Source organism: Aythya fuligula, chromosome 9 (genome assembly GCF_009819795.1).
Source record: "Aythya fuligula isolate bAytFul2 chromosome 9, bAytFul2.pri, whole genome shotgun sequence".
Taxonomy (NCBI): Eukaryota; Metazoa; Chordata; class Aves; order Anseriformes; family Anatidae; genus Aythya; species Aythya fuligula.
The window spans coordinates 8312596-8336503 of record NC_045567.1 but is presented as its reverse complement, the minus strand read 5'-3'; the positions used below and the strand labels follow the sequence as shown (position 1 = coordinate 8336503).

The window sequence follows — 23908 nt, the reverse complement described above, 5'->3', positions numbered from 1 at the left end:
TTTGCTTGAGTAGGGAGGCTTCCACTGTGTGAAGCTCGTGTGGCAGACAAGTGGACATGGTAGAGCAAAGGCACCAGCGTCAGATCCCACAGATGCAGTAGGGGAATGCAGCGGTAGGAGTTACCTGGAATTGTGATGGGTACATGATTTTGCAGATTTAAAGTAAAGGCAACTGAAAGTTTCCAGCTGAACGTAAGCAGTGAGCTCTGCAGTGGCATTTCAGCAGCACCTTTCCATAGTGGAGCGTTCTAGAAACAGCTGCCAGGTTTGACAGCACAACCTTGAGCTGGCCACATCTTCTAGAAGTGCAGAAATCTGCACATGGCCATGAGATGACAGAGCTCTTCCTGCTGCGCCTTAGTCTCTGCCTACACCTGCTGGCATCAGGAGTTTTGTGCTAAAAGAAAACCAAGATGTGCACATTGATGGAATATTCTCCAAACTGCTTCTCCCTTCCAGACTTTGGAAGTGCTCAATCTGTTCAGCAACCTCAGCGTGATGGAGCCCAAAGCACCTGTTTGGCACCAGGAGAGAAATCTTTACTGCAAATCAACATGATACGAAAATACATGTCAGTGCGCCTTATCGACCCTGTTCGAAGGTTGCAGTACTCTCCTCATCACCATGGCAGATGTCATCAGGGACCTGCTTTTATGTTTTATGCAAGCTAATTGATTCCAGTTGGCACCCGATGCACATCTACATTTTAAGGATCCCAAGTAAAAGCACAAAAAGTCAGGCATTTGAAGTTCTTGCCTCTCAGCTGGAGAGGGAACTCAATATCCTCTCAGCAATTTGCTCAAAGAATGTTTCTAAAAATCTACTTTTCTGAAGAGGGGGAAAGAAAGGAAATAAGGTGGGTAGCAAAAGTAACAATAATCTCTGAATTTGCTTCTGGATTTTCTTCCTCTGTTAGAAGTGTTATTGCTGAAGTTGATTCTGAGGTCTCTTCCGTAGGCAGTGTTGAAATATAATGCAAATATGAGCAGTTAAAATTCCTCTATGTGAAGATGACAAAATCAGATTGGTGTGCTAACTCAGTGACGTTTCTCTCCTTTGTCCTCCACCCTTCTTTGAACAGTGCTGATATTTTATGGCAATAGCAATCCTTTTGGAATTTTGTGGCTGACTTGGAGCTGCAGACCTTTACTATTGCAAGTAGGAGAAAAGGGAAGAGAAAGAGAGGTAATTTCTAAAGTGAAATTAAATTAACCACAAAATAAAACATTTCTGAAGAAAATTTCATGTCAGTTTAGAGAAGCCTTTTGGATTTATGCTACCTTAAAATAAATTATCATTTAAAACTTCAGTACTGTATTTTTTTAATACTCTGATACAGTTCTGAAAATGTAAGGAAATATAATTGAATCTTCTCATGCCTAGATTAATAAGTAAATCTATTTGGAACAGAATCTTCTAATACAAGAAGAAATAATATACTTTGCATAATTCTTAATATCTTCTAATAATCCCCAGTTGTACAGAGTAATTTTTCAGAAACAGCAGCTTGCAGGAAAAATGAAATTTATTGGCTTCCTTTTCTTCTGTATGCTGATGAACATGCTAACAGGTAAGATTACTGATATATTTATTCTTCTTTATTTTTCAAGCAGTCTGAAATCTTTCGTTACCAAACAAGTCTCTTCTATTTAGTATCAGCTATTGCTTGTGTATTAATTGTAACTGCTTCCTGGTGTATTTGGCTTGTAGCACTCAGTGACCACACACACGGGCAATTCTTTACTCATCTGTTTGAGAAAGAAAAACATTTGGCTGTACGGAGGGCACTGTGTGTGTCTCTAACAGCTTGTCGGTTTCTGGCTACACAGCAAACCTTTTTTTTTTATTAACTGAAAGCCCTTCAGTGCAAGAACTGATATTGATAAGTTTTCTGTTTCTTTACAGATGCCCGGTCAATTCAGGAAGGAGATGGTAATTCTTGTATCTTTTTCTTTCCTATGTATCATTAACAATTCAGAGAGTCAATTGTAACTCCCCGGCCTGATCCCTAGCATCAGTTTTGGCAGGAACACTTAAGTCAACTCAGTGGGTTGGGATTCAGGCTCTCAGAATCGTGTTTGTCTAGTTCTGGTGGAGAAAGAAGGGGGAGTTTTAAGTTTTAATGAAAATTTAAGCTAATGCATTTGCAATCTTAACATGAAAAAAACATCTGTAACAAATATTGCGACTCCTTAAAGGTGAATCCTCCACAGGGTTAAGGTCAATTAATGAATGATCTGTTTTATAAAAACGTAACTGGAAAGCACCAGGCTTATAAATGTATGAGAGACATCTGAGAATTCTGGCAGTCCCAATAAGTAATGCTAGATGTCTGTCTACTTATTGGCAAGAAATACTCAGTTCCACAGCAAAAAGATTAAAATTTACAAATTGCCACAAATCCAATTAAAGAAATATTTTAACAACCCCCTTAGCACAGCCACCCTGTGGTGTGTGACTCTTCGGGTGATTAGCCCATTGGATTGGTGTTTGCCTTTGATTTAAAAAAAAAAAAACTCAGCATCTTAATGATGTTTACACCGGCTTACTGATATAATAAATTCATTTTGAAAAAGGAGGTAGCACAGAAATATCTGTCATAACAAGGTACTGTTATTGCTGGCATAAATCTAACCCACAGGACAGGCAGCAGCATCCAGAGTGCACAGGCACAGATATGCAGAGGGAATGCTGTAACAGATATGGAAAACAGAAACATATATACAGAATAAGAGCTGATGTGATTATTTCTAATTAAAAGTATTTTTCCCCATGCTGCATCTTTCCTTATGGCTCTAGCATCTTTTGAATGTATCATCTGTTTTCACAAGTTTAAGGTTTAAGTGCACCTAAGTTTTATGTGTGTACAGCAAATGTTTCTTTGGCAACCTCTGAATGAACGTGTGCTATCTAAAAGCAAAAACTGTTTGTGCAACATCCTGTTGTTCTCATTATCAAAAATTATGGTTTTCTTTCATTGGCCAAGCAGCAGACGGCAAAGTGAATCTAAGTTCAGCAGATACCATCAGTGTGTTCTCTGCCACAGGCAGCATTTGGCTGATTTGTTTGGTTTGTTATGAGCCATCTGTGCCTGCACGCACCAAAAAATACGAAATTAAGGTCTGATTATAGGGTTGTTGAAGGTTCTTAATTCCCACTGAAGACCCTGGTATGAAGCTGAGTCTAGTGAATGAAATGGCTCTCTTTTACTTAAAAGGGCTTTAAATAGAGCCAAAATTTGGGGTTTAGCTTTGCTGCACAGAAAGCCACTTCTGTCTGTGTGGTTGCAGGAAGTGTTCACATAGTACACGATTCTGTGTTTGCCTGGGGTTAGGCTGAAGGCTGGTCAGCTCCTGGTATTTACAAAACTTTTGTTTCCATTTTATATTTGGCTTTTATATTTTTATGTGGCAGAGGAAATGTACTAGAGGAGCAACGGGGAAATATCTTTTTTTTAGGGAGCTAAAATATCTTTCAGGAGCTAGTGGCTCCCTCTTGCACACTGTGCCCAGCAGCAGGGAACCCCAAACCACACTGGCACAAGCTTTCAACAGAAATGCTTCGTACACTAATTGCCATTTGTCTTTATTATTTGAGATCTTTATCGGGAGCCTGTAGCCATGCCCTACTGGCCCTTCTCCTCCAGCGACTTCTGGTCCTACATGGAGTATTTCCGGGCGCTGGGCGCCTATGACAGGATCAACGAAATGGCCAGAGCCTTGTTCGCCCAGCTGCCCGCGGGCAGCCACCTGGGCTACCAGCTGCCTGGCCACGAGCACTGAGGCAGCACGTCCCTGCGGGCGGCTGGCGGGAGGCCTGCCCGTTGGGCTCCTTGCAGCAGGTGCGTGCAGTGCTGCCTGCGCTGGGAGGACAGCGAGGAACAGCAGCCTTTTCTTTCCATCATTCTCTACTTCTTTACCGAAAGGGTTGTGAGGCATTGGAACAGGCTGCCCAGGGAAGTGGTGGAGTCACCATCCCTGGAGGTCTTTAAAAGACGTTTAGATGTAGAGCTTAGGGATATGGTTTAGTGGGGACTGTTAGTGTTAGGTCAGAGGTTGGACTCGATGATCTTGAGGTCTCTTCCAACCTAGAAATTCTGTGAAATTCTGTGAAATTTCTGCTTTTGTGCTAAGTCAATAAACTCCTCGCTTGTGTCAGGATTTGTGTTTTTGTGTTTTTTTTTGTGTGTGTTTTTTTTTTTTTTTTTTTAACGTGTCACGCTCGAGGCCTTGCCTCAGGAAGGCCGCAGGCCCCGCCACCAGGCCAGGCCGCGTCGCCATGGCAACAGCGGGGCCGCGCGGGGAGCGCGCGTAGGGCAGGCGCGCGGGGCGGTGGGGCCGGAAGCGGAAGCGGGCGCGGCCGGAAGCGGCGGGGCAGGGCAGCGCCATGAAGCCGGCGGTGGACGAGATGTTCCCTGAGGGCGCCGGGCCCTACGTGGACCTCGACGAGGTGAGCGGGGGGCGGGCGGGCGGCGGCGGGGTGTGGGGGCTGTGCCCGGCCGTGCCCGGCGCTCACCGGCTGTCGTTGCAGGCAGGGGGGAGCACGGGGCTGCTGATGGACCTGGCGGCCAACGAGAAGGCGGTGCACGCGGACTTCTTCAACGGTGAGCGCCTGCGGGGCGAGGCGGGGACGGGGGGCTGCGGGGCGCGGGGAGAGGCCGGGTCCGTGTGCGGCAGCTGGGGGGGGGTCGCTGCTGGAGCGGGCTTGTTAAGGGGTGGGCTTTGCCGCGGAGCTCCGCCAGCAGGCTGTGCTGTTGTATCGCCTTGACAGCGCTTATAAACGAGGGCAGTTGTTTATTGCGTGGCGATTGTAGGCTGCTTGCTGAGGGAAATGTTAGAAGCTGCTTCACAGCAATCAGACTTTATTCAGGAAGGGATTTTTAGCAGTAAATCACAGATATGAATGTAAACCTGCTAAATGTATAAAAGCGTGTCTGAATACTGTGACAGCAGCCAGAACTCAGCACGAATTTCTTCATCTTGATGCATGCTTGAAGCTAATACTTGTTCGGCTTTGTACTCTCTGGGTCACTGTTTATCCATTCTGGATGTGATGGCTACTTAACGCATCTTTAAAAGTCCCTTCTTTCAACCTTTGCTTTCATGAGTCTAATTGCAAAGCTTGTATTGTGCAAGTGAAGCGGTTAAATTCACGCATGGTAGTGAGCATGTTCCTCAGGTCTGCCTTTTTTTCATTTCTGTCTTCTGTGCTGATGTTAGACATCTAGTAACTGGCAGTGCAGTAACTCTCATGTACCTAATTCACCTTTATTATTTCTTTAATTCCGATGACAATGAACTGCTTGTGTGGTGTGTGCATGTGTAACAGTTGAGACTTCAAAGGTTAACTTTACTTTGCCTTGTTTTTCTGACTAGATTTTGAAGATCTCTTTGATGATGATGACATCCAGTGAACTTAGTTGTCCTGCTGTGCAGTGCTGGGATGTGGAGTTTTCTCTAGGATCGCCTGTGGTGTCCGTTATTTATTAAAATAATTCAAACGGGAAAATCCTGCGGATGGGTGGAACCTGTGTAAGCTGCCAGATGGTGAAAGATACCGAAGGAGAGAATTGTGGACTGTTACTTCTAGGAAGCTGTACGTAGGCTTTTCTTAAAATTGCACTTGCTGATGTCTTCATTCAATAAAATACTAACAAAAGCTCTGGGATATACTTTGAAAGTAGATGCTGCCGTGTTCTGAGTGTTGTTTTTTTTCCTTCTTTTAAATGCAATAATTTGCTCTTACTTTGGATATTATATAAAGATACATGGCAAGATGTATTGCTGCCTGGAGAAGGTCTGTTCATCTTGTAGTTTAGGATTATCTAGGGCTAAGGTGACTTTTTTCAGAATAGTCTTTGACTCTCACGTGTAGCAGTAGTGCTAGGAAGAGTGGGGGTCTTCTCCAGTTCCAAGACAGATACGTGATTCCTGTCAGTACTTTGTTTTAATCCAAGTAGCGTGGGAACAAAAAGCAGTAATCTGATCATAGCATTTTTTTATTCAGGTTTTTACTTTTATAAAAATGAGTGTATGGTATTGTGCCTTTCAGTGACCACAATGAATCTCAGAATGAGAGGAGCCAGAGTTTTTAATGCATTATTTCAAAGTCAAGAGTTTAATCCTGTCCTCTGATCTTATGTTAATCCTTGAAGATCAAAGTGAAATCTCTATTACAGAACCATAGAATACCCCGAGTTGGAAGGGACCCACGAGGATCATCGAGTCCAACTCTGGGCACTGCACAGGTCTACCCAAAGTTCAGACCGTGTGACTAAGTGCACAGTTCAGAAACTTCTTAAACTCCCACAGGCTTGGTGCAGTGACTACGTCCCTGGGGAGCCTGTTCCTGTGTGCAACCACCCTCTTGGTGAAGAACCTCTTCCTGATGTCCAGCCTGACCCTCCCCTGCCTCAGCTTGACACCATTCCTCGGGTTCTATCACTGGTGATTAAGAAGAATAGATCGGCGGTGATCCCATTATTTATCACAGAAATAATCCTGTGACTGATCTTTCTGAAAGAGACTTAAATTTTCATTGGGAAAGTTGATAGCTGTAAATGCTAAACTGTATGGAAAAACCCAAAGTGAAACACTCCTTCCATACCTCTTGCATAGGTTTTTGCATATTTTTAAATTTAAAAAGGTTCTGCACGAGAACAGTAGAACTAAGTGTTTTTTATTGTGTTCTTGTGGATTTCTCAACATCCTCCGTTTTGTCATCCAGAGTACCTTCAAGCAGCGTTCTGACATGCACTCTGCTCTGTCTGATATTACGATGTGTCCCTCAAGGAACACAAGCTCCCTTGGGCTCACTGAAGCAGTCTGCTTTTCCATTTTAGCTCTTGCTTCGGTTGAAGAGGGAGGGATTTCATGTGTCCTTCATTGATACCAATGTAAACATTGACTGTTGGGTGTTAGAAACAATCCAAACAAAGTTGCCGTCTTTGGTGCTGTGCTTTCTCAGCTAGGTTTTGGGAAGTGAGCTGTTACCAAGCAGAGGGTGCGTTCTGAGCACGTGCACTTAAAAAAGCTTTCAGAAGTAACTGTTCCTTCTGCTGTTTTGGTTGCTTTTGCTGATGCTTGAATTCTTCAAGGTAGTCATCTTGCTTTTGGAACACTTCATTGTCATTGTTTTATATAGGTTTGTCCTTTTGGTTTTCACTTGCGTTCCCTAACCTTTAAGAAACACAAGTCTTAAGTTTGATCACAGCAGCGAGAATGTGTTCTATGAAATAAATTCTTGAATTAGTTGATCTTCATTATGAACACTTCCTCAGTCCCTTCCACCTTTTTTGAGGGGTTTAGCCACCTGCTCAAGGTAGGTATAGCTAACTCCTTTTTGTGAAGCTTTCCAGAGTCTCAGTGTTTCGTGTTAAAAAGTAGTGTAAGCAGACTCTAGACATGTGGAAAGCATGTCCGTAGGGGAGGAGCTGACTAATCCCAACATTTTCTCACGGTATAAAATTTGTTGTGAAGAAAGCTCCTTGATTTGATGCACTGTCTTGGTGTGCAGCTGATACCCATGTGTTCATAGCTCCTGTGAACACTACTCTGATATTACTTCCCAGGCACTGAGCTTGCATTGAGATCTGGCACCTGGCTCGGGTTTTTTCTCTCAGGGCACAGTGAAACGAACAGGTATGTTCTTCAGAAGGGGGTGGCACTGAGGGCGTGTGTTGTGTTGTCAGTTGTCTGGAGCATGAAGCTGCCTCTACACACTCCCCATCCAGTCTCATTGTGTATAACTTCTTTTTTTCTGAGAAGGCTTCAAATAAGAATTTTCATCAGGGACTTTAATTTGTTTGGGTCTCTTTTAGGACAGTGTTAAAATGGAAAGGCTAATTTGAAGAACAAAACACCCTTGAGCTTCAAATTGTTTCTACATTAGCATTTGTCAAGTCTTTCGGTCTAATTAGTCTGCAGGCAATCAGCCTGTCATCAGGAAATAATTACAAGATGTCAAAATTTCTAATACGAATTGGTGTAAAGGGCATTTTCCTGACACTTCATTTACAGAGGTTTGATTCCTGTACCTCTTGTGGATTTTGACACCATTCTTAGCAGGCATTTCGAAGTTAAAATATGAGCCTCTCGCAGCAGTATTTCACACGCGCTATGGCTGATGACTTTGTAATCAGCTGGGTACTACTTGGTGTCTTAGTGCCCGAATAAATGCTGTGGGCTGAGGAGCTTTATGGAGGTGCTGAGCCCAGTGCCATGAATTGTCCCATTGATCTCAGTGAGGCAGGACGCAGCACGGGAGGCTGGCCATCTGCCTCTGCCCTGGCAGCTCGAGGCCCTAAGTGCCGAAACGCTTTGGAATGGGTGCAGCCCAGATGAAAAGCACGGGCTGCAGAACGCTTAAATGTCAGCCCTTTCCCGCTGGGAGTCTCACAGGGCCGATTCTCTGTTAGCAGGAAATTTCCAGCTGCTACAATACATTAGGAATGTGCAAGCTATTTTCAGCTGAAAAAAGTCATTGTGTGGGAGAGAAAGTTCCAGGGCTGAAGGAGGCTGGCTTTAATCTGTGCGTGGTATTTCTGCTGTGCCATTTCTGAGTTGGGCAGCAGGAGAACCCAGAGCTCTGTTGCTCTTCATGCAGGCAGGAATGAAGCTCAGACCTGGCATAGCAGCGGCTGTGGCTTGATTATTTGGTTTGGTTTGAAGTTAACTCCTAGAGAATGAAAATCGGGTTTTGTTTTACTTCAATAATGGAAGTAGAAGGTATTTTTCTCAATAAAGGAATTGATTTAGATGAATAAATGGAGCTCTTCCCGCTTCCCTGGGGAGTTGGGAAGCTGGCAGGCATCTAGCTCTGAATATGCAGTTGTTGAGCACATGGAAACACGCTCAGCAGATGACAGTGTAGCCCTTTTTCTCAAGCAGCTCAGAACAGAGGGACACAGGAACACCGCCTTTTTAAAGCTTTTAAAGTTGGCAGATAGGACTTTTGAATGTTTTCTCCCTTCTTTATGGAAAATTCAGTTTGCTTGTAGTGAATTTCCAGTCGGCTACACCTTCAGCTGTGTTCATGCCATGTTGCCTGCAGTTTTGGTGTGTATGTGTGAGCCTTTACGGTCTTGTTAAATGAACTTGTAACCTCCTCACGGGGCTGGGAAGGACCCTCCTTGTAGTCACCTAAAAGGCACTGCTTTGGGTTGTTTTGGGTTGTTTTTGGTCTTGGCTTCCTTGGGGTAGCACTGAAAGTGCTGAGCTGGGTCTGCGTGTGGTTTGCTGCTGGTTTGAGGTGGCTGCAGTGTTGCTGGGATATGGGCACTGTGATGTGGGAATCCCATTTCTGTTCGCACTGCCTCCAAGGTGACAGATACACCTTGGCCTTAAAACATTCACTGGAATGTGTTATAGAAATAAAATGGCTTTTCTAAAAATCCCTGCCAGGACAGTGGAGAAAGCTGTGCCTGACCCTGCTGAGAAGAGCACTCTGCTTCAGAGTCAGCCACGGGATCAGAGGGACCTGGCTGTCAAAAAGTGTCTTGCTTCATACTCCCTGTCCCGATTCTGTAGGGGATGTGGCTTCAGGTGGGATTGTCTCCTCCCCCTCTGCTGTCCTACAGCTTTATGGGAGGGCTTCCACAGGTTTCTTTGTGGGTTGAAATTGGCTGATAGGGCCGCAGGAGGAAACAGTTGAAGTTTCACGTTCCTGTTTCAGTCGGAGTCAGGGGAGGTTAACACACTGAGCCTGCACACGAGGAGAACACACCGCTGTCCTCGAAGAGCGGTGGAGTTAAGCAGGACGGGTGTCCGGGGATGAGTCTGTGGAAGATGAGCTGTGGATGGGGTTTGCTGATTTACTGCCCTGCCTTTGGCATGCTGAGTCTCTTCATCTTGTACAAACAAGTCAAAGGCACCCAACAGCCTTGTTCCTGGTTGGGGTGTGCTCAGGATGGGTTTTGTCCAAAGTATTGAAATGGGAAAACTAAATCTGGGAGCCGTTCTGTGGGAAGGCACTGCGCAGGTTGGCTAGAGGCAGCATTTATCCGGTGCCACCTTCCCTGCCAAAAAGCCTCTGGCAACTTTATACTAGGCAAGTAAATATGATGCAAGTCCTGCAGGAAGAGCATTGCTCTGTTCCTTGTAGCTCTTCATGGTTTAGTGGGACTGCTATTCATAGCCTGGTTAATTACTGACACAAGTGATTACAGCGGGTTGAGGCACAGGTAGGAGCAGCTGATGTTGCCTCAGCTGCTGCCCCTGATGCTACCTGGTGTGTTTGTGGTGTGGGTGTCTCCTCGGGAGCTTGCATGCAGACACCTGTGTGTCAGACACCACCAGGAGGCCAGTGGTGGTGACCCCGGGCCTCTCCTGGGAGGCTGCCCATCAGCCACGAGGCCTGACAGCACCTGGGAGCATCCCGAGTGGGCTGAATGCATGTGAGGGGTGATGTGGGTGGCAGGAAAATGTGGGATTCATTGAGCCCTTCCCAGCAGGGCCAGTGTAGCCCTGGTCTCCAGGTTTCTAACACTTCCCACAGCTGTGGCAGCTTGGGGCAGGAGGTGCTGCGTTGGCAGGGGTGATGCTGCTGCTGGGGCCTCGCGTGGGCTGGGCGAGGAGCCCCGGGCTCTGCCCTGGCTGCAGGCACGTGGCACCAGGTCTGTGTGGCTGGCAGGGTGAAGAGCTGGGCCCAAGCCTCTCAGACCTGGGGCATGGGATATCACTAAGATTATTTGTTCCTGCTGTGTGGCAGCAAGGAAAGGAATAATTTATTTTGGGAGCCAGTCTGTAAATCAGTATCTTCTCCTACTGCCTGTTCCAGATGTCTTGTAGCACTTTGGTAGTTTCCATTTTCCCTGCCTTTAGAAAATCCATTTGAAAATGTTTGAGGGGCCACGAAAAAAAGCCGCAACGCTGCAAAGCTTTGATTTGCTCCTTTTGATTTAAGCTTCTTATATAATTTGATCCAGCAATTGCTTCATTTTTAAATCTCCTTTTGTTTATGGATTAGTTTCGTTCCCTCGCTCCTCCCGTTCCCTTCCCATTAACTCACACAGTAGGAGCAGGCTTTTTTTTCCAGCTGTCTGAACTCAACATTATCGACCTGAGCGCCACTTCAGGACTTGCTGGGTCTGGTGTATTTGAAGTTGCCTGGGCTAGAGGAGCCTCTCCAGCTCCTGGCTGCTCAGGAACCATTCGGCTAGTTCCTGGCGGGTGGATCTGCGGACTTACTCTGGAAAACCGAGCTGATCTTCCCTGAGAAGGAGGGAGCGCAGTGCGAGGTGGTGTGATGCTGAAGCCTTGACGACAGCTAAACAGGAGGTTTTTGAGAAAGCACCAGGTGGGTGACCCTGTGTGTGCTGGCACAGGTGCCCCTGCCTTCCTGGCTCAGAGCGAGCCACACTGGGATCTGCTCAGTGTGTGTAGATAATATTTAAGTATAATCTCCATATACTTTTTTTTTTTTTTTTCCTGGGCTGCCTGGTAGGGCTGCAAGAATGTCCCATTTCTTTAAACCCTTCCCAACAATGCATACAAAAACACGAGAGCATCCTTTACTGAGACAGTATTTTATTGTTGTTATTTGTAGTGTGGTTGTTGACTGTAGTGTAGAAAATGCAGCTGCTGGAAATATTTTCAGCTGAAGCTTTTTGTGCTGTCTCGTGCTGGTAGTGATGCATTAGCTCTGTGTGCTGGCTTGCTCTTGAGCTCAGTGGGAGTCTTCTTTAATGTATCTGAGAAGCTATCAAATGCTCTTCACTGAAAGGCAGGTTCCTCGGAGAGCAGCTTGGCAGGATTGTCACCAAGCTCAGCCCTAACGCCCTTCCCTCCATCGAGCTGATGTTGCTGAGAGCTGGGCCAGGTCTCGGGGGTGTTCGTGCCAGGAGCCTCCCTCAGTGGGGGAGGCTGCACCGCCTGAGCTCTGCCTGGCTGGTGCCCGAGCCCTTGCCAGTGGCACTCTCGTGGGGTGGAGAACCAGCAAAATGGCTGTGCTGGCTCTCAGCCTGCGGCTGAGCTTGGGAACTATTCGGAGGCGAGCCGGGACAGGATCCTGCCAGTCTGCAGGTGGAAACCAGGGCACCTTACATGCTGCAGCCTCTGGGCTGAATGAACATTCCTGCCATCGCTTCTAGTGCCAGGTCAGTGAATTTGGGAAGGGCCACCTCCACCTCAGGAGCTGCGAGGACCTTCTGCTCTTCTGTGCCCACCCCAGGACCCATGAAACCATGCAGGCAATGGGCTGCTGCTGCTGTGTAGCCTCACAGGTGCCCCGAAGTCTTTTCAGGTAAATCGAAAGAGAAGATCCCTGACCTAAATGAGCACGTCGTCTGAATTAGAGGTAATGATAGGGGATAAACATAAAAGGAAAATCATAGGATTGAAGTTAATGAAAGTTAGTAATCTGAATATATTCAAAGGTCTGGGCTAAAATAGGGAGACGACAAACCATGGGTGGACGTTGAAGGCCCTAATGAGACTGGGAGATGTAATGGCAAAACCGCAGCCATCGGTTCCAGCTGCAGGCAAGCACAACAATGGCTTTCAAATTTTAAAATGCTGGCTAAAATATGTACCTTTGGTGTAAATGAATCCAAGTGGTTAAAAAAGGGAAATGTAGAATGTGATATTTAAAAATAACCATTGTTTTGGTCAGCTTTATATTTAAGAAAGGCCAGCTGATCTTTAGAGTTACTGTTTCACAACGTGGTGGCTGCCTTTGGGCCCAGGTCTCTACAAAGAGAGCAAGAGCAGAGGTAGGAGCGAACTCTTGGCCCCACACAAGTCATTTTGTATATAACCTCACTGATCTTACAGGAGGTAGGGTCTACCCTTGGCAGTCGTTGCCCCCACAGAAGGGAATTTTCTGGTGAATATAGTATAGCTATAGTGCCAGAGCTCTGTCTGGGGTTAAGCTGCTGTGCCTTCTCCCGTGCAGCACACCCTGCTCTAATGGAAATCCATGTCTGGGTACAGGAGGAAGCCCATGAAAGTGGAATCGTTGATGTTGTCAGCGTAGACACCGTTGTTGTCCCCCTCCCCGTAGATCTGGAGCCAGACCTCATCCCCTGAGCTGAGGTGCAGCAAGACAGAGCCGCTCGCCTGGTCGATGTTGTTGGTCTGGAACTGGTCATAGGTGAAGATGACGGCCTTGTCCTTCTTGTAGAGGCTGACCTTGACGTCTGACATGTACACTGTCAGGTGGTAGGCGAAGTAGTAGGTGCCAGGGATGCTGCAGAGGAACTTGCCGGTGCTGGCGTCGTAGTGGTTCTGCTCGTTGTAGAAGATCTTGCTGAAGCGGATGGGGACGTTGGGGTGGGGGGCTCGCTCCGTCAGCCCCACGCTGAAGGCGGAGCGGTAAATATAGGCCCCTTCGCCCTTGTCTCCCTTCAGCCCTGGCTGTCCTGGAAAGCCTCTTGGCCCCTCTGGCCCTGCGTTTCCCATGGCGCCTTGGTCGCCTTTGGTGCCTTGCAAACCTGGGGGACAGAGTTGGGGTTGGGAGCTGTTGGTACTGAGCTCAACACCCGTGGTGTGAGGCACCGTGTCCACCCCAACCCCGAGCAGAGCTCCTCTGGTGCCACCGTACCGCACGCTCACACCAACCTTGCTCTCCTTTCTCTCCCTTTAGTCCATCTTTTCCATCTTTCCCGTCCCTGCCGGGGAGCCCGTTGTGACCGGGGTAGCCGGGTGCTCCTCCCATCCAGTTGGCACACGGTGTTTTGGGGTCGGGCTGGGGTTCCTGGGCAGCCACCTCCGTGCAATGGGGGGCCACCAGCAGCAGTGAGCAAAGGAGGAAGCCTGCTGAGTCCCTCATGGTCGGTTCCTGAAGTGGATAAGGGCTTTGTTAACTTCAGAGGTTAAAAGGGAAAAATAAAAATAAAGTGAACAAAAACCCCACTCTTGAATAACAAAGCACGGGTGGTTAAAACTTGAATCAACATATATGAAGGAAGTGATTCTGCTTGGCCTGATGGCCCTTCTCCATCCTGTGGGGTGCTGGCATCGAGTCCAGCCTGCTGAGCCAGGGCAGGGCCCCCGGCAGAAGCGAGGACCTCAGCCCTGGAGCAAACCCAGCATGGAGAGGGGCAGGCTGCGGGGCTGCGCTTCTGCACTGGGGCAGTTGGAGCTTGGGACTGAGCCCGGCAGGTGTTGAGATGAGATGTTAATGAGATGTTGATGATGAGATGTTAATCTCATCAGAGCAATTGGTGTGGCTACCCTGAACCAGGTGTGTGGTAACACACTATGGCCAGCCGGGTACGCGTTCCTGAGGCTCACAGAAGTGGGTGGGTCCTTAGCAGGTTTGGATCAGGCTTTTAGGAAACACATTTTGAAATGCCCATTGTATAATGCAGCTCCCCAAGCAGAAATTATACCCTGGAACAAAAGGGTTATCCTGTTACGAGGATTGTAAGTGGCATACAGGACAACAAATGTGGATAACAGGGTGGCCTCTACAGTCCCTTAACTCTGTAATTTCCAAAAATATATATATTTCATAGCAACTTCCTTGCAGGGTTGATTTTTTTTCTTAAGTGAGTTATTTAAATATCATATTTCCAATAGTGTCTCGTTAGCTCTGGCATAACAGCTTCAATGGAAGCTAAATAGCAATGAGGTTACCGTGATTGTGTTTTTTTTTGGGATGTGGAAGGGTTTTAAAGAAAACTTCAGCGCTCTGCACAGTGAGTCCAGCAGGCAGCACCCAACGTGTAGGATTAAGGAACTCTTCAAGCCATTGGGATCCAGCACCCTGTGGTGGGAACATAGCCCCCCCAGCTGTGTTTTGATGGTTTTGCTGGGGTTAGTTCTGCTTTCTCATACACTGCCTACAAGTGAAGTAGCATTAAAACTTCAGTGTCGTGTGCTCAGTGCTGAGAGCTGGAGCCAGACCTGCTGGTGCCACTGAGCAGCCCTCCTGTAAGCTCAGGGTGGGAAGGGCAGCCCCCCAGCCATCATCCTTGTTCTGTGGGGCCAGGAGAGGTGTGCATCCCACAGCACCCCGGTTACGTTTTGCAGCCTAATTTTTTGCTTTTTAATGAGAAAAGTGCTGTGATAAGCAAATAGAAAATGATTTCTAGTAGATGTTGCTACATTTTGACTCTGATCACAAGCGATTTGCTTGTTGGAAAAAAACAAGCAATTCTCTGGCATTTCCATGTCAGTGGTACCTTTTCGGGTGAGGACCTGAGTACTCCTGGTAGCTTTCAGATAATACAGGAACTCTTGAGGAGATAGAAGCTCCTGTGCCTTATACAAAGTCTATGCTGATGAATGAATGTGACCCATAAGAACTACGCCATTCAGAATTGCAGTGCCACATAGCTATGCGTGTGTGTATTTGTGTGTGTATATATACATATGCACACAAATTTTGCACAAAACAGAGAAAAAAATGCTATGTTTTCCAGCTCCCGTATTTTCTTCAAAGGCTGTTAGCTGGGGGCCTGGGTTACGCTGATCTCTTTTCTTTTTTTTTTTTATGCTAACTACAGGCAGCACACTTCTTGCTGCAGTTCCAGCAGTGACTTGCTGCTGGGGCTCACCCCATAAATGCGAGTGGCACAAGTTTCCAGTAAGGAGCATGTACAGCTCAGGGAGTTTGGAGCCAAAGCAGCCTTCTTGGGGCTCTTTGTGGAAAGAAGGGAATGCAGAGGTACCCTTACAACGCTCCCTGAAAGAACCATGTGGTTTTTTTACTGTCATTCCTGACTACTTTTGATTTAGGAGTTTTGATCTCTAAATAGCGTTTCCAAAAACAGGAGTGTGAAACTAAGGGAGATCGGCTATTTTGGGTTTAAAATAATCACTAGCTAGTCCAAGAGTAAGCCTAATAAAGGAAACTTCTGTGAACAGAGAAGCCTGTCTGTGATTTAGCCCAAAAGAAGAGAAAACCCAGAATTTAGGAAGAGGGGAAAAAAAAAAATCAAGCTTACCAGCTCTTTGAGTCCTAGTTGGCTTGCTGCTGTCTCCTTAGAAATGAAGTCCGGCTAGCATGTCACTGTCCCTAAGGGCACGAGCAGCTGTCAGCAAAGATGCTGTGTTTTCCATTTGCTATTGCGCATGCTGGCTTAAAAGTTGGCTTTTCCCATTATTTTTTCCTGGTCATTGCTTGGTTTTGGGGCCACTTACATAATCCAGTTGCAAGTAATAGCTTGTGAAGATATCCGTACCAGGGGAAAGGCTGGTTTGGGAGTTTCAAATGAACCCAAACAGAAATGTTTGGGGGGGAAGTCAGTGCCTGAAAGCTCGCTTGTCAGGGGCTCGGCTCTTGCAAGCCCCCACGAACAGCAGCTGCTCTGGGTCAGCTGGGAGCCCTTGTTAGCAGCTGGTGGAGAAAGTGTGTCTACAGGCTTGTGTTAACACCTTTGAATGTTTTCTTCTTTCTTTTTCTTTTTTTTTTTTTTTCCCCCAGTGTGCTAGTAAATTGTATGGGAAATGTTTGCTTCTCCTTGGAGCTGCGGCTGCCGCACCAAAGAAGGGAATGGCCCAGGACGGGGCAGTGCTGGGGAGAGCAGAGCAGTATTTCCAGCAGAGCTGGGCTGACAGGCCGGCCTCTGAGCAGCTGGCACACGTCAGAGCCGGTGGAAATCCACAGAGCAAGCTCAGCCCTGTGGATGGTTTTCAGTCCATCACAGGTTTTAGCCTTAGGCCAAACCAAAGTTGTCTTTTCCTGCACTTCTCTCCTTCCGAAGTGGGCGCTGCATCTCAGAGGGGAGGCTTTGAGCCCTGGTCACTGCTGGTCAGCTCAGGGTTAACTGGGTGTAACCTCAGCAAACCCTGCCTGCAAAATTGGGCTGGGAAAAACCAAAGCTAGGTGTTGTCCCAAGCAAGCACGGGGAAGCGGTGTTGGGGAGCTGGAGTCCGTGGGGATGGGGAAAGCTCGTCCAAGGGGGTGTCAACAGAGAAGTGTCCTGAATTTCTGCTGCTCTAAAGAGATGGCTATCTAGGGGGGAATAAGAGGATGTGTAAATGGATTAATTTCTTATATGTAGAGCTGGGAGTCGGCAAGGGTAAGTTCTGAAGTAGTGAGGAGAAGGCCAAAGAAGGAAGCAGCTGTTGGATTGCTGCTTGCTTGCTTTCTTATTTTGGTCGAGTTGTCGGTCCAGCATTTGAAGAATTTGGATATTATTTTTTTTTTCTTGACAATAATTTTTTTTCCAGGCAGGGTTGAGACTTAAGTCAATCATCCCTCATGCGGTCCCAGTAACACAGGACGGAGAACTGCTTGGAGGACTCAGTGGAGATGAGAGGTGCCAGGAGCCAGGCAGATTGTTGTCTCTGCCAGCTCTCGGCTTGACCCCCGAAATGCATGGCTGGAGAAGTTCTGTAGGCTGCTGGTGTCTGAGGATCAGACGTGATGTGTTTAATAGGTAGTGCTGTAATTGTGGCGTGGCATTTTGGTTCAGCTGTATGGAAAATGCCGCGGGCATAAATGACTCGTGGTCCATCAGCAGCCTTCCAGACAGTATCTCTGCTTCCCCCAGGAGGGCAGGAAGTCTGCCACTGCCCCGTGCTTGTGCCCAGGTGCTCCTACCCGCCCGCTCTGGGCATCGGGGCCAGCTCCCATTCCCACTGCGGGGTGAGCTGCTCCCACCTGTGGGATGTGAAACACCCCAAACGCCTTTGCTCTGCCCGGTGTCATACCAAGCCTGCCGCCCAGTGAGGGGTGCTGGCAGGCAGCAGCTCCCCCGGGTGCTCTGGGTGTTTTCGGCTCCCCATGAGCATTGGCCACCGGCCTTGTGCGGAGCCTGACCTTATTTACTCTGCTGGGCCCGATCCCAGCCCGTGAATGTGAGAAATGCAGAACTGACGGATTGCAGACTGCAGGCTGCCCAGAGAATTAAAAATAAGCCCAAAGTTATATTTAGAGTCTATAAAGCATAGCGGGAGGCTGATTATCAGCTGCGCTCCCTCAGGCATGGTCCCTGCTGCTGTGGGATGAGGGCTGAGGGCCGTGCCCCCCAGGGACGCCCGCCCTGCCCCGTCCCCTTGCCTTCCCCTCCGCCCTGGATACTGCACGTAGGAAGGGCAGCACAGTCTCCACTTCACTAAAAACAGCGAGAAGTGTTTATGCCGTTCAGCGGGCAGGCTGCCAGGCTGTGAAATGCTCTTTCCGTGCAGCCCCAGGCTGTGCGCTGTGGATGGCCAGCGCCCCACACCACGGGGGTGTGAGGGGAGCCTGGCGGTGCTTGTGCTGGGGGTGCTGGTCTTGGGGAGCCCTCACCCCCTGCTCTGCCCTCACTGGGTGACTCAGGGCTTCCAATTTCTCATCCTGTTTCACTCACACAGATGGGCTCTGCTCGTCCCTGCAGCTGGCAGCTCAGGCAGGGTGGCTCCTGCCAGGCTGGAGCACGCTGGTGTCCCTCTGCTCGGTGACCGTGGGTGATCTTCCTGGCCCCAGGGAGCGCTGCTTAGCTCCCAGCGAGGGATCTTGGCACGTCAGTGTTTCTCATGCCGAAGGAACAGGACATCCAGACGTGTTTGTTCGGGCCTTGGGGCTGTGTCAGTCCTGCCAGGTCCTGACCTCTCTCATGCAGGCTGGCAGCTGAGCCAGGCATTGCTCCTCTTAAAGGCCAGTCTGGGCTGGGGCTTGCTCTGGGGTGGGCAGGGTTGGGGCAGGGATCAGAAGAAAAGCATTGGTGACCCGGTGTGCAGCGTGCCCCCTGAGCCATCCCCTGTCCAAGCACCCCACCAGGCCGTGTTCCCAGCAGTGATGGTGTGCTCCCAGTGAGGCACCTGGGCACGTCTCTGCCCAGCTCTCCCCTGCCTTCACCCAGCTGACAGCAGGTAATCCTGCAGCCACCCAAAATCTGTGTACATCCGTCGAATCACGATGTTATCATCAGGTGAATTGTTTATCCGGAGAGTATTTCTCAATACCTGATCAAAACCTGATCTCCTTCTATGACAAAGTGACGCGCTGGGTGGATGAGGGAAAGGCTGTGGATGTGGTCTACCTTGACTTCAGCAAGGCTTTTGACGCCGTCTCCCACAGCATTCTCCTCAAGAAACTGGCTGCTCTTGGCTTGGACTGGCGCACGCTTCGTTGGGTTAGAAACTGGCTGGATAGCCGGGCCCAAAGAGTCGTGGTGAATGGAGCCAAGTCCAGTTGGAGGCCAGTCACTAGTGGCGTCCCCCAGGGCTCGGTGCTGGGGCCGGTCCTCTTTAATATCTTCATCGATGATCTGGACGAGGGCATCGAGTGCAGCCTCAGTAAGTTTGCAGATGACACCAAGTTAGGTGCGTGTGTCGATCTGCTTGAGGGTAGGAAAGCTCTGCAGGAGGATCTGGATAGGCTGCACCGATGGGCTGAGGTCAACTGCATGAAGTTCAACAAGGCCAAGTGCCGGGTCCTGCACCTGGGGCGCAATAACCCCAAGCAGAGCTACAGGCTGGGAGAGGAGTGGTTGGAGAGCTGCCAGGCAGAAAAGGACCTGGGAGTGATGGTGGATAGTCGGCTGAATATGAGCCAGCAGTGTGCTCAGGTGGCCAAGAAGGCCAACGGCATCCTGGCTTGTATCAGGAACAGTGTGACCAGCAGGGCTAGGGAGGTGATCGTCCCCCTGTACTCGGCTCTGGTGAGGCCGCACCTCGAGTACTGTGTTCAGTTTTGGGCCCCTCGCTACAAGAAGGACATTGAGGTGCTTGAGCGGGTGCAGAGAAGGGCGACGAAGCTGGTGAGGGGCCTGGAGAACAAGTCCTACGAGGAGCGGCTGAGGGAGCTGGGCTTGTTCAGCCTGGAGAAGAGGAGGCTCAGGGGCGACCTTATCGCTCTCTATAGGTACCTTAAAGGAGGCTGTAGCGAGGTGGGGGTTGGTCTGTTCTCCCACGTGCCTGGTGACAGGACGAGGGGGAATGGGCTTAAGTTGCGCCAGGGGAGTTTTAGGTTAGATGTTAGGAAGAACTTCTTTACCCAAAGGGTTTGTTGGACACTGGAACAGGCTGCCCAGGGAAGTGGTGGAGTCACCATCCCTGGAGGTCTTTAAAAGACGTTTAGATGTAGAGCTTAGGGATATGGTTTAGTGGGGACTGTTAGTGTTAGGTCAGAGGTTGGTCTCGATGATCTTGAGGTCTCTTCCAACCTAGAAATTCTGTGATTCTGTAATAACTTAAACATGGAGAAGAGCAGCTTTCTGTGCAGATGTGGATTTCTGCATCACTCAAGTCAGCTGTGAGGTTTGGACAATAGATGGTGCTAAGAGCCCTGGCAGACCAGCTGCTGTCACGCCGAGCCTCCTGCAGTGGCTGTGGGGCTCTGCCTGGGCACTGTGCAGGGCCGGCAGGGAAGGTGAGCAGGCGCAGGGGCCCCACAGCCCCAAGAGCTTTGGTGGGAAGGCAGCCCTGATAGGGGTGCTGGGTGGCTGCTGGGGTATTGGGATGAGCCTGGTGGCAGCCTAGCACCATCCCTGTGCACATCCCCCTGCGGGATCGTGTCCGCCCATCGCTTTTCTTCCCGTTGTGTAAATGCACGAGGATCACGTTTGGCCACAGCCTGTTTTTCCATTCACTCTGGTATCGACCTGGGGCTGCTGGCTCCGGTGACCCCAGCTGCCTCCCTTCTCTTTGTGGCCTGGGCTCGTGTGGGGACTGTTTCTGTGTTGTGCTTCTGGCACAGCTTTTGGCTCATTTTGCAGCAGTTCCGTGACTTTTCCCACTTAAAAGACAACTCCAGGACTCTCTTGGGTAACACTGAATGTAGAGGATAAATCCTTTTGTCCCCTCTGCTCCCGTTTCTCTGACACTTCTGCCCCTCACTGTGCCACCCCTCGCTTGCTCACCGACATGCTGTGACTGCAGGGCGGTAGAGCAGGCGGGCTGGATGCTGGCTGGTTGGATTTGGGAACTGCTTTCCCAGGGCAGGAACCTCCTGGGCTGGCATCCAGCTGCCTGGCACATGCCCTGGTCCTTTTGCAGAGAAGCTCGTCCCCGCGTGCCTGGCTGTGCTGTGGGCAGCGGGGGCACCACAGCATGGGGAGCTGTGCGAACAGGTTCCTCATGGGCTAAACCCAATAAGCTTTGCTTCAAAACAGCAGGGAGGTGCTGGGGGACAGCACTTCGTGTGTTTCTCCCATCGTTCATAAAACCTAATGACCTAGACACGAGGACGGGGTTAATTAAAGGCAGTGTAAGTCTTACGTTGTTCATAAAATAAAATATTATTGTGGACTATGAATGATGCATATTTCATTGAGAAGCTGTAAATCTGATCAAAACTGACTGCTGTGTGTTTTGACTTTGGGCATTTCGTGGTGTGAATTAGCACAGAGTGTTCCTGGGGAAGTTGCACAGGCTGCTTCACCCGTGATGCTTTCGATGGGGAATTTCTTTATGCTTGGGAGAAAGCGTTTATGGTTGCTGTAGGGCTAATGCAAGGCTTATGATGTCTTTAATTATTCATTTTTCTGAGTGCTTGTTCTCCTGCCTCGAACAGCCAAAACCACGCTATGACTGGCTTCGGCAGTAAATTGTGTGTATTTTTTTTTCTGGAATCAAATTACTTTGCCTCTGCTGCAGACTTTGCCTCCCTTTGCTTCGGAAGACGACTGAAGCGGCAATGCATGCGGCGACTTGCTCCCGGCTCTCACGGTGTGGGACATCCTCCTGCCTGTGGTGAGCACCTGGCAGCCTGCGGGCAGCCCTCTGCAGACCACGGGCGCTGTGTTCGGAGCACCGCGGGCTCTGCTCAGGAACAGAGGTTCATTTCCAGGGTGTTTTCCTCCACAGCATGGCACGGTGCTGGGCCGTGTGGCTGCGGGGAGGTGGGCGCCAACATTGTGGCTGTGGGGCCAGTGCCCAGCACCGAGCCCCCCGATGTAGTGCTGCCCACCCGGGCCTTAAAAAGCCCAGGGTCTGTGCTCACACGGGGACCCTGCAGGGCTGCAGATGCTTCTGTGGTGAGGCACACTGCCTTCCTGCGCCTCTATAGGGTTTTAGCAGGGTTTTCATGTTGGCGCCTGGCCTGCTGCCTGCAGCCAGGCGCTCCTCTTCCTCCCGCTCCCTGCTGTGCTGTCTTCTGCAGATGACATAAATTCTCAGTGGCATAAATTCGTCTCCTTTTATACTTATAGCCCCTCTGAGGGTGGTGTCTAATAGGGACTGTCCTTTCTCAGTGCTTTGGCAAGGCAAGTACCGGCATCCTGCTTTGTCTCTTCTCAAATGACACAGAGGTTCTCTGAATAGCAAGGAGGAAAAAACAAACAAAAAAAAGATTTATTTCTTTTTTTTCAGACAGCTTCACACATCTGAAAAACACTCTAAATACTTCCTTCTCTGCCGTTCGGTACTCTTGTTTCCTCGGGGCCTTGCCACTGGTGTCGGGGCAGAACCCAGCCAGGTCGGGCCGATGCTCCTTCAAGGCAGAAGCGCCCTGCCCACGGCCGTGTGCGAGCTGTCACTGCAAATATTGTCATTAGGCTGAAACATAAATAATCACTTACAGCTTTGCCACTTCAGTTTGTGATGAGCCTGCAAATGTCAACAGATGTTTGTCAGAGATGATCAGGCCACTTCAGTGTTTAGTGGCTTTGTCATGCCTTGTGTCTGGGGGCTTTGTTTGTCCCCCACCTCCCCCTCAGTGTGTGGTGTTTTTTCCAATACCTCTGAAAATAATTGGCTTCTTGTCCTGGTCATTTTTTACGTTTGTTTCCAAAAGGCACGGGAACAGCCCCTCACCACGGTGACGGCCACGTGTGCGGCAGTCACTTTTCAATGCAGCTCCCAGCTCCCTGAGCGGGGCGGCTGGGGCCTGGTCTCCTGGTGCCCATGGCAGCTTGGGCATCTGCAAGGAGATTGCAAAGAGAAGCACTGACCTGGTTGCATCATGTTTGTTACTCTTCTTGCTCTCCCGTGCTGTTCACCCGATGATTTATTATTTTTTTCCTCACCTCCTTCATATTCATTTGCAGCCGGTCTTGAGCAGAACAGGAACCCAGACACATCTGAGTCGTGTTTTCCACTGATGGTGCCGTGTGCCAGAATAAATGATCTCTTACAGGGCCGTGGTAGGGACCTTGTGTAAGGTGAGAATTTAACAACAGGCAGGTTAGGAAACACAGCGGGGGCAGAGGTAGCTAAGGAACATGGGTAGAAGTGGTCTCAGCTACAGCTCATCTGTGTCCGTGCACCCTGAGGTGGCTTTTACAAACCTCTTGAGGTTTGGGTACATCCCCCCATGGCTTACCATCACCCCAGGCTGCCTCTCAGAGCAGCTTTTGGGCTCTCGGTGTCCCCTGGGGCTGCTGTAGGGCTGCAGGCGCAGGGAGCGGTACAGCTGCCTGGTGTCTGAGCACCACCTGCCCGAGAGCATGCAGGGCTGAACCCGGGCCGGGATGCTTGCTGTGCCCCTCGAGGAAGCCAGCTGAAGCCTCTGTCCTGGAAACCCCCCCCCGGCATTTGCCCTGTTACCACCAACGTGCCATATGCTGAGCGTGGGGAAGTGTTTCTGGTTTGCATAGTGCTTAGCTCTGAACGCAGGAAGAGGTCACCATCCTTCCCCTTTCCATGGGAAAGGAACCTGGCGTGTCGTCTCCCTGATGTTTCTTTGAGCTGTGTGCGTTGACCCTTCCTTCAGGCTCTGTCTTAAGCACTGGGGGTGTTTCTCGGGGCTCTGTGTGCCGGGCCTGGGCGCACAGCATCTCTCTGTCCTGCAGTGGCACCCTGCAGAGCTCCCTGGCTCCGGGCCCCAGCACAGCTGTTGCAGGAGGTGTCAGGAGGACTGGTCTGCCACCTGCCTGGCCCCCAGCTTGGAGAGCAGTGCCCGGTGCCCCCGCTGTCACCTCCTTCCCCTTCCTTCACAGCTAAATGCTTTGTTTATTCTCATACTTCTGCAAACCAGCCTTGCTTCTTGCAGATCCCGCAGCCTGCAGGTAGGACTCTGTTTTGGTCTGTGCCTGTTCTCACCGTCTGTGTGCCTCCTCTCACCGTTCCCTGCTCCTTGACTCAGTTTTGGTTTT

The 23908-nt window shown here is 49.4% G+C and overlaps 3 protein-coding genes across 3 annotated transcripts; 2 read left to right on the top strand and 1 right to left on the bottom strand.

Annotated features, from left to right (window-relative positions):
* Positions 1-1192: 1192 nt before the first annotated feature.
* On the top strand, positions 1193-3934 carry OTOS (otospiralin). The gene is made up of 3 exons (XM_032193716.1): positions 1193-1570; positions 1906-1932; positions 3598-3934. The coding sequence occupies exons 1-3, from the start codon at positions 1519-1521 to the stop codon at positions 3780-3782; spliced, it is 264 nt and encodes an 87-aa protein (XP_032049607.1). The 5' UTR covers positions 1193-1518; the 3' UTR covers positions 3783-3934.
* Positions 3935-4349: 415 nt separating this feature from the next.
* Positions 4350-5780, top strand: COPS9 (COP9 signalosome subunit 9). The gene is made up of 3 exons (XM_032193168.1): positions 4350-4449; positions 4531-4603; positions 5376-5780. The coding sequence occupies exons 1-3, from the start codon at positions 4387-4389 to the stop codon at positions 5411-5413; spliced, it is 174 nt and encodes a 57-aa protein (XP_032049059.1). The 5' UTR covers positions 4350-4386; the 3' UTR covers positions 5414-5780.
* Positions 5781-11523: 5743 nt separating this feature from the next.
* On the bottom strand, positions 11524-16150 carry ADIPOQ (adiponectin, C1Q and collagen domain containing). The gene is made up of 3 exons (XM_032192975.1): positions 15890-16150; positions 13557-13776; positions 11524-13429 (listed from the first exon to the last, which is right to left on the bottom strand). The coding sequence occupies exons 2-3, from the start codon at positions 13765-13767 to the stop codon at positions 12903-12905; spliced, it is 738 nt and encodes a 245-aa protein (XP_032048866.1). The 5' UTR covers positions 13768-13776; positions 15890-16150; the 3' UTR covers positions 11524-12902.
* Positions 16151-23908: the final 7758 nt, after the last annotated feature.